This window comes from Sciurus vulgaris, assembly GCF_902686455.1.
Source record: "Sciurus vulgaris genome assembly, chromosome: 5".
NCBI classification, from domain to species: Eukaryota; Metazoa; Chordata; class Mammalia; order Rodentia; family Sciuridae; genus Sciurus; species Sciurus vulgaris.
In genome coordinates this window covers 27560924-27571117 of record NC_136465.1, presented here as the reverse complement: position 1 = coordinate 27571117, position 10194 = coordinate 27560924, and the positions used below count along the sequence as shown (strand labels likewise).

The window sequence follows — 10194 nt, the reverse complement described above, 5'->3', positions numbered from 1 at the left end:
GATACCAGCATGAGGATACAAGTGAGGCAACAGTGGCTTTTTAGCGTGTCTCCTTTGCAATTAAAACCTGATGAGAAAAAAACTACTTTTTTTAAAAGCTAAATTTTAATAAATGGAATTTTATAGATTACAGATTCTTCTTCATTGTGTTCTTTCTGGAAGTAATTGGAACATGAAATTCAGTAACTTTTTTTAGAAATGAGTGCATTATAGAACTACACATACTTCTCTATATTAACAAGTAAATGTAAAAAATAAATGTTCACAGAGCTTACCTCATGTAACTTTTTTCTGACTTGGTCAATGTGTTTTTAAAAACAAATATTCATTCATCAAGCTAATGAATAGAGATTTTATTTTTTTCCAATAGATTTTAGTTATAAAAAATAATTAAGCTTTTATTAAAAATTCACTATCATTCCAAATACTATTTTACAACAACTGAACTAAGTAGGTACTGCCTTTATTCCTGTTTTATGGACAAAAAATGCCAAGGTTTACAGCAATTACACAGCTTATCTAATGTTACATTATCAATAAACAGTAAACTAGATTTTAAATATGGCCAATCTTACTCTAGTATCTAGTCTTAACCACATTGTTTAATAGCATCATCTAATCTATTTCCTTTTTAGAAAACCAAGACTTTTCTGGATAGGACATACACTTGTATATTTCAAATAGGTCATATGGGTTAAATGCTTTCTGAAAAACAAATTTTAGTTTTATATCTGACTTTCTATATCCTTGTTTTTACTGAAGTCCCATATTGCAAGCACAAGATTGACAGTAATACAAATAGCTCATCTTTTCTTGATAGAATTCCTCTTTTCTCATTATAATCCACAGGGACTCCCTGAAAAAAAAAATATATGTATAGTTGTTTTTCCTGGGATTAGGTACTGATTCTAAAGGATTATTAGACAACTGGAAACAACATAAAAAAACCAAAACAATGGGCAACAACTGCTGGAAAACAAGCAGGAACATTCAAAGATCATTTTGCAAGTTTTAACTTCCTTATAATTATCAACAGGCACACATATGTTCTTTCCATAATAAATCACTTTTGAAAAAAAAAAGGAATAAGGCAAGAATGTTCTTCAACATTGTACTGGAAGTCCTAGCTAGAGCAATTTGTCAAGAAAAAGAAAAGGCAAACTGAAAAGAAGTAAAACTACCTTTATTTGCATATTAACATGATTCTCTCTGTAGAAGATCCCATGAAATCTATAAAAACAAAACAAAAAACTACTAGAACTAATAAATTCAGCATAGTTCAATGATCAACACACAAAATCAGTTGTGTTTCTCTATACCACTAAAAAACAATCCAGAAATTAAGAAAACAATTCTATATACAGTAGCATTAGTAAGAACAAAATATCTAGGAATAAATTTAACCAAGGAAATCAAAGACTTGTACACTGAAACTATCAAAACTGAAGAAAGAAATTAAAGCAGGCCTAATAAATGGAAAACCATCCCATATTCATGGATTAGAATGCTTAAAATTGTTATGATAGCAATCTTAAAGTGGTATACAGATTCAATGCAATTCCATCAAAATGCAAACGACTTTTGGGGGAAAAATGGAAAAATCCATCTTGAAATCCATATGGAACTGCAAGGGGCTCTGAACAGAGAAAACAATATTGGAAAGAAAAACAAAGAAAGTAGAATTCACACTTCCCAATTTCAAAACAAGGCTAACAGACACATAGGTCAGTGGACTAGAATTGAGAATACAAAAATAGACCCCAACATCTTCGGTCAAATGATTTTCAATAAGGATGTCAACATCGTTCAATTTCTTCAAAAAAAGGTGCTAGGATAAACTGCCTAACCACATGCAAAAGAATGAAGTTGTACCCCCTCTACTTCATTACCTACATGAACACTGACAAGACACTGGTTCAACAATCTAAATTTAGCAGCTAAAACTATAGAACTCCTAGAAGAAAACATAGTCACTAATCTTCATGATGTTGAAATTGGCAGTGGATTTTTAGATTTGATGCCAAAAGTAGTGCAACAAAAGAAAAGCTACTTAAATTGGACTACATAAATATTTAAAACTTTTTGTGCATCAAAGAAAATTATCAAAAGTGTGAAAAGGCAACTTATCAAATGGAAGAAAATATTTGCAAATCATGTATCTGATAAGGGTTAAATATCCAGAATAAAGAATTCCTACAATTCATCAAAAAGACAATTCAATTAAAAAATGAATAAAGAACTTGAATAAACATTTTTTCTAGGAAGACACACAAGTGGCAGCAAGTGCATGAAAAGATGTTCAGTACTACTGATCATAAAGGACATACAAAACAAAATTACAATAAGATGACATTCATGCCCAGTAGGATAGCTTTAATTAAAAAAAAAAGAAAAAAAAAAAAAAAAAAACAGTAGCTCTCATAAATAGGTTATGGCACTTGGAAAATTTGAAAGTTCCTCAAAAAGTTCAAAATAGAATTATCATATGACTTGGTAATTCTACTGCCAGGTACATACTCAAAGGAAATGAAACCTACATCCATAGAAAAATGTACAAGAATGATTACAGCAGCATTATTTCTAACAGCTAAAGGTAGAAACTCAATGTTCATCTATGGATGAATGGGTAAACAAATTATGGATAGATACAATGGCATGTTTTTCATTCCTAAAAAGGAACAAAGTACTGATACTTGCTGCAAGTTGGATGAACCCCTGAAAACAATGCAAAGCAAAAGAAACCACACGTGTAAGGCACTGGGTTTGATCCTCAGCACCACATAAATATAAATAAAATATATTGTGTCCATCTACAACTAAAAATATTTTTAAAAAAAGAAATCAGACATAAAAGGACACATACTGTATGATTTCCTTTATATGTTATATTCATAATAGCAAATCCACAGGAACAAAATGTAGATTAGAGGTTACCAGGGGATGAGGAAAGAAAGGAATGGGGAATGATTATGTATGACTATTTTGGGGGGGTGATGAAAAAGGTTTGAAATTAGAACTAGTGGTTGTACAACATTCTGAATATACTAAATACCATATCAAATTATACTTTAAAATGATTGTATATTATGAAAATTTCCCAACTTAAAAAAAATCAATTCATGTTGAAAAAATATACAGTTTACTTCTAAAAAGAAACGTATTTTAGGTATTACTCTTTAGGCTTTCCCAAAATTATTCTTTTAGTTACCAAATAACTGACTTTCTCTTTTAGACCCTCTAGGGGTATGCTTTCTTCTTTCTCCTACTCCAGGGCAGTGAAATTTAGATTTCTCTTGTTGCTGTAATGATAAAATCAACCTGCACCCTTATGGAGATAGAAGCATTTATTTAGTTCAGATATAGATTAAAAGGTTTAGTGAATTTATAATTTTTACAACCCAATAGAAAGGAATTAAAAATATTATTTAAAACTTTCACTTAATCCTGGTGAGGCTCTTAAAGTTCTCAACATTTAAGAACCCATTTTTTTATGTTTTAAATTGCTCTAACAAGGATTTAATTTCCTTGAATAATTATATTGTATTATGCAAATAATATGAAAACTAACATTACCAAAGGTTATGTTCATAGAGATACTTAAATGTAAACAAATAATTTCAAGTTTTCACGTGTGTTTTTATAAGACAAAGGAAGCCTATGGTCAAATTTTTATTAAAAAAAAATGTTAGGTAAAAATTTTAAAAGTAGAAATAATGCTTTTTTCAAATGAACTGCCATTTTGTAGCAATATGGTTCATTTTCATATAGCCATGAAAAAACTTGCCACATAGATTTTTGGGATACTGGAAATGATGTTTCCATAATACTAAATAGCAGACTCTGCTTACAAATAAGGTAGTTAATACGTCTTTATATTGTCACAGCAGGAACAAAGACCAGTTTCTTTGTTGTTCACCATATTTTATAGCTGTGTATATATTCAAAACACTTAAAAATATGCAGCCTCTCCTAATGAACCAGTTCTTCAGTTGTAGTTAGTACTTTAGCTACTCCAGTGGTCCTTGACCAGTGGTTAATTTTGTCCCCCCAGGGGATGTTTGGCAGTGTTTGGTTGTCACACCTTAGGAATGCTACTGGTACCTACTGGATGGACTTCAGTAGATGCTGCTAATCTTCCTACAACCCAGAACTTCCTCCATAACAAAGAATTAGCGGGTTCAAATGACAACCTTGAGCTACATTAGTGATTTCTTCCATTTTCGGCATAGAATTTGCAGCCAGTTGTAGAATATTTCACTGGAGCTCTTGTTTTTGTTTTTTCGCATCACAAGCTCTAGTTCTGATTTGCAATTATTAAGAATTTAGTTAAGCAATACAATCCCAGGAAAAGTAGAGGTTAAGATGATAGAAAACAGACGGAATGAAACATGAAAAGGAAATGTAACACAAATCAAGTTAGAGCTACATACAACGAAAATTTAAATGATGAGTTCTTAGATATTTAGACCTCCCCACACTTCGGTTTTAATTTGCAATGCAAATGGCACAGAATATGACTGAAAATTAAGGGGTATTGCACAGTTATCCATTTCCATGCCATATAAATATCTTTCCCTAAGACAAAATTTAATTCTATATTCTTATTTCAATTTTCAGCACTGTTTGTCTTTATTGGCACATTATGTTTTCTTTGGAAAGAGGTGGGCATATAAATGAAACTATTTGTTCTTCTTGATACTTCGTCAAGTAATAAAAAAGAAAATAAAAAGATGTAGCATCCCATTGGATGTGTCTATTTTTTTTTCAACTCTACTAGCACTATAAAACACTTCAATTTCAAATCAAACTGTCACAGTGAAAGTCAATATAAATGCATTTGTTACTTCTCCTTAAGCTGTTAATTTCTTGGAATCTAAAAAAAGGGTTTCACAATGAAGCCTCTTTGTATTATCTCAATTAATATTGATTCCTAGAAGTCAGTTTAAAAATCAAGTTTCACAAAATAAATACACCAAAGCAACTATAATAGTAATAACCTTTATTTAAAATATTTTTAATCTAGGAACCTCATTTTACATGAGTTTCCAGCTAATTATTAGTCAGAAACAAAGAAAATAAAACCAGAGAAAATCCTCTGTAGAAAAAATACACAAAGAACATTTCTACATGTGAAAAAATGGTAAACAGTCTTAACCTCTGAATATCCACATATTAGACTTAACGCCATCTCTCCTAGTGAACACCACTATCAACCTTGAGATCTGATTTGTTCTTGTCATTCTTCACTGAGTAGATGAAATATGTTAAGGTGTCTTTTTCATTCACTGGAATAGACCTAAAGTGGCAACCAACTATCTATAAAGAAAAAAAAAAAAATTGAGGAAATTAAATTTTAGACATAACAGGCTTCATAAAGTAGGTAAAAGGTACTGTTTCATCAAAAGTGCTACGTGATGATAAGAGCTATTTCTTTTAAAAATTAAACCATATTTAACAAAATAACAACAGGACAAAGAACACACAAAAATAAGGTGTTATGAACAAAAGACAGGCTGATTTTAAAGGACCCTTTGACCTATTCAATTAAATATACATTGATTAGAAGTATATTCCCTTCTATTCTAAATTTTACAATTGGATCTAGATTAGAAAGTAAATATTTCTACTTTTAAACTTTAAATATTAATGAAATAAAACAGAAGAGTCCATATGTATCACACTAAGAATGGTTTAGAACTTAAAAAAAGAATAAATATGAAGTTCAAAAATTTTTTTATACTAGAGAAACCATGAAATAGTTTACAAATATCTTTGCTACCACTTATATTTATTAATCATTCATTAGTAGTATTCTTCATAAAGGTTCCTTGACGTTTTTTCTGAACAAAACTTATGAACAGGAAATGGAGAAAGGAGGATGTTCATTAAGACTGTATATTTGCTTCCTTGGCTGTTGGTGATGCTAATCTAACATGTGGACTACAACTACCACTGGAAGAACAGAGCAAATGGGGGGAGGGGGTTATAAGCATATCTGGAATCTAGATTTCTTATTTACAAAAAAGAAAATAGCTCTAGAATAATATAACTTTTTATAAGGTCAGATTATCAAAATTTTCAGTTTTAAATTTTGCATTAAAAGATATATGTATTTAAATACATATTGCATACACTTGTTACAGAACAAATGTGACTTTACTCAATTTGTATCTGATTTATTTCATGGTAGGCAATATCTATATTATTGCACAATCAAAAAAAGAATTAGATCTTTAAAATCAAATTTAAAGAAAAAAAGTTATATTTTTGTTGCCTAGGCAAGAAATAGAGAAGAAATTGTGGCTAAATAGCAAATATATTAGATCTTATTTAACAGCATTAAAGAGCACTTTGCCAAAGAACTGAAACTTCTATTTATTTTTTATCTTAATTAATATGCATATTTTATTTATTTATTTTTGGGGTAGTGAGGATTTAACTCAGGGATGTCATGCCACTAAGCCGCACCCCCCCCAACCCTTTTTTATTTTGAGACAGGTCCACTCCACTAAGTTGCTCAGGCTAGCGTGGAACTTAGAATCCTCTTGCCTCAACCTTCCAAGTAGGTGAGCCATCACATCCAGCTAATAAGCAGATTTTAGAAAATGTTGGAATAACTACTAAATTCAAGCTACAGAATATGAGAAAAGTGATTTATGTATTTACCTGTCTACTCTGTCTAGTAAGTGAAAATTTTTATTTTAAATGATTAAAGTATAAATATATAAGCATCTTAATAACATACAGATTTTTTGTATTTTCTGAGAATATGCACACATTCTCAGTTAGCTTTTCAAAACTAATGGAAGAACCATTATATTGCTATATAAAAGCAAACTATAAATAAAAGCTTGGATAAGTTTTTGCCTCTCTTGATGTGAAGAAAATAGATGCCTCTACTAAAACAAACCAGGACAACTCTCAATAATTAAATCAGCAAGTTATAGAAATGCCACTTAAAGACTCACTTGTAGACCTATTCCACCAGAAATGTCAAAAAAATAAATTCTAAAAATAAAGTAGCATATTTATTATGCCTCAATTAGATGTTCAGTAAATATTAACTGTTTAAATGGAATTTTAAAACTAACATTTCTAGAATGAAGAAAAAAATTTTCATTCAATACTGTGAAAGCTTTCATGTAACGACACTGTACACAACCTGTATATAATCCACTGAGTAGATTACACACAGAAATCTCCTAAGCAGCAAATGTTTCTAGGCAACCAGATTTCTTAATAACTTTGATCTAATTAAAATGTATTTGTTATATATATTACATTAATAATTTCATTAGCATTAGTTTCAGCACCTCTTATTTGTGTATACAGGCTCATTTGAAGTTTATATAGTTCAAAACTCACATATACCTCAACAAGTTGTGCTTTATTAAGTCCTGGTCTGGTTGGTAGCTTGAAGTGTCTTTTGTATCGCCTAAGTGTATTTACTTGTAATTGGTATAAATCAACCTAGAAAAAAATAACATAATTAGTTCAGAAATTTTTTTGAAAATTTATCACTGATATGCATAACAATAAAAATTTAATTCCACGGTTTATGACAACAGAGTTATAAAAATTGTCAATTCAGATGTAAAAATTCAAATTGAGTACATGGATGTTAACTTTGCTTTCATTTTCAGATTTCTCAAATGCTTTAAACATTAAAAAAATTGTTCATATCTTTCTAGAAAAGCTCTGGAATACAATACTTATGATTTATATTTAACATACAAAAATTTTCCTCTACCTCTGGAGTATCAATGTCTTGAACAGGTGAATCACCTCCATCATCATCACTCCCTTTTCTCTTTCTTCTGTTTCGAACACTTTGAATTAAATTTTTATGATAATCGCAAATGTAAAGATGCCTTGCCTGAAATAGAAAAGTTTCACAGACTGTTTATGATTACAATAAAATGCAGCTATACATTAGTAAAATGCATAGGCCACAATGAATTATTACAAATAAAAAAATCAAAGCAAGCCATTGTTAATATAATGGCATGTTTCTTCCTACTCTTAAAATCTGTATCTTCTTGAAACATAAGATGCTGGCAATAAATACTGTTAAGAGGATAGAGTGTTGGGTGGGCAGGTGGGGTGCCAGTAGGAGGCTGGGGGTGGTGCCAGTTGAGGAAGGTAGGGAAGCAGAGACAGAGAATAAGAAATTCCAATCCTCTGGGTTTTATCATCAAAAAGCAGTGAGGATGACCTGAATTTGTTAGTTCATGCTAGATTCTTCCTGACAATAGGAAAGATGATATTGCTCACAATTTGGCTACAGTATTTTCTCTGAATGTTTTTCCAATTAAAGCAATCTAAAATAATTCAGGTTCATTTGAAATGTTTCTCATGAACATCACCGAAGAACTGTCTAAACAGGCAGAAAGTGTGACATACTTTCCTAAAACTTTACACTCTTGAGAGTTGTATAGTGAAAACGAAATACTAGGTTCCTATTACTGAAAGTTAACTCCTTTAAAAATATATATATATAGTTAAGGGTTGAGTTAGTAGGCATTTAAATTTACTTCGAAGCCAAGCTCAAGTTAGAAACACTCAGGACATGTGCTAGTTCTGTATCTTGTTATTTATTTATACCAGCCAGAGCTCCGAAAAGTAGCAATGGTTCTTTCTAAAAAAAACTCATAGACGGTCAAAAGAACTGACGTGCAAATGGACGAAAAAAGAAATCCCGATGGCTGCCAAACGGACTACAAAAACCGCAGAGGCTTACGTGCTCTCCACATTGGGAGCAGCTGCCCTAAGAGCTGACACCGCAAACATCGTTTACAAGCCGGCTCCTCTCTTCTATGTTCGGAAGAGACCCAGCATCGAACAGAACAGGATCTTCCTCGACTGCGGTGCAGGGTCCTGCAGGACTCCACTTTCCCCAGACGAGGGGAGCTACAACTCCCTGGGGCCAAAAGCCAGCTCGGGCAGCAAAACAAAGGCGCCTCCATTCCAGAAGACTGCCGGCTACAGGAAAACTACTCTGGGCCCTCGGTGCAGCGGTCCCCTTTGTTTCGTTTCCAGATCGCAGCAAAGGAGGAAGAGGGAAGGCAGTGCGCGGGAGAGGCGGGCAGCGGGAGTCGGGGTGTCTAGCAGGACAGAAACCACAGCATGCGTGTGCATACGTTTTGGGTGTCGGTCCGAGTTGCAGCGACTTTGTTGTTTGCTCCCTAACAGAACGCACGAGTCCGCACTGCAGCCAGTGTGCAGGACCTGCGAACCCCGCCAACAACCCACGGCTCTGCACAGCTGCCGGGACTCTGCGGGGCGGGCCAGGCAGGGCGGACCCGAGGTCACTTACGCTCTTATCCAGCTCGATCTTCACCTTCTTCTGGGAGATGCTCTTCTGGATTCGCTTGCTGAAGCTAGCGTTGCCTGCCGCTCGGCCGCACCGCTCACCGTCCTCCCGCAGACAGCATAGCTGCCCGGGGCCCGGCCCGGCTGCCCCCGGGGGCCCAGCCGCTGAGACCGCCCCGGCGCCGGGCACCTCGGCCCCGGCGCCTGCAGCGTTCCCGTTCCCGGCAGAGGCGGCGGCCGCTGCAGCCGCAACCACCGCAGCCACGGCGGCAGCCGCGTCCCCGCCGCGGCTCATCTCCTCAGGCGTGAAGCCGTTCATGTCTCGGTGCTCAGGGGCGCCGGCTCTGACAGAAATCCCCGCTCGCTCCGCCGCTCCGCCTCTTTCGGCCAGGTCACTCAGGCGTCCTACCGGCGGCGGCAATGCACCCTGCACCCAAGTTCAGCTGCGGTACGGCCAAACACAAAGTATCCCGGGCCTGTTGGTCTCCGTCGGCAATAAACAGTGGACAGCGCTTGTGGCTGGGACCCAGAGTCGTGCGGCGCCCGGAGAGGGAACCCCGCTCTCTGTCACATGGAGACTTCAGCAGTTGGACCGCGGCGCCCCCGCCTCCCTCCAGCCCCTGGACTTGCGCAAGCACGACGCATCTCCTCCTACCCCGCCCCGCCCACTCTGCCGCGAGGCCCCACGGGAATAGTAGTTCTCCGTGGGGCAGTTCATGCGACCTGCATTCAGGACCCGGCGCCGGGCGACTTGGAGGAACTACTTATCCCAGCATGCAGCGTGCGGCGACCAGCTGGCCTTTTTTGTTTTTAAGCACCTGGCAAACTGTAGTGCGATGTTAGGGTTTACGGTGCTTTCTTTCCTCTTTTTTCTCCCAGGAA

At 35.4% G+C, this 10194-nt stretch overlaps 1 protein-coding gene across 3 annotated transcripts in view; it reads right to left on the bottom strand.

Moving 5' to 3' along the window:
- The window catches only part of SAP30 (Sin3A associated protein 30), a 114609-nt gene extending 104858 nt beyond the window's left edge, over positions 1-9751 (bottom strand). For 2 of the 3 annotated variants that reach the window (XR_013764259.1, XR_013764260.1), the window contains exons 1-3: positions 9317-9751; positions 7751-7876; positions 7372-7470 (exon numbers count right to left, since the gene is read on the bottom strand). Coding sequence is in view for 1 of the 3 variants with exons in the window: in XM_079142963.1 (XP_078999089.1) it covers positions 5194-5316; positions 7372-7470; positions 7751-7876; positions 9317-9631 (663 nt within the window). In the remaining 2 variants the exon portion in view is untranslated. Of the gene's footprint in view, positions 1-4984; positions 5317-7371; positions 7471-7750; positions 7877-9316 lie in introns of those variants that run through there. The other variant, XM_079142963.1, reaches the window with a different exon arrangement.
- Between the last annotated feature and the right edge of the window lie 443 nt (positions 9752-10194).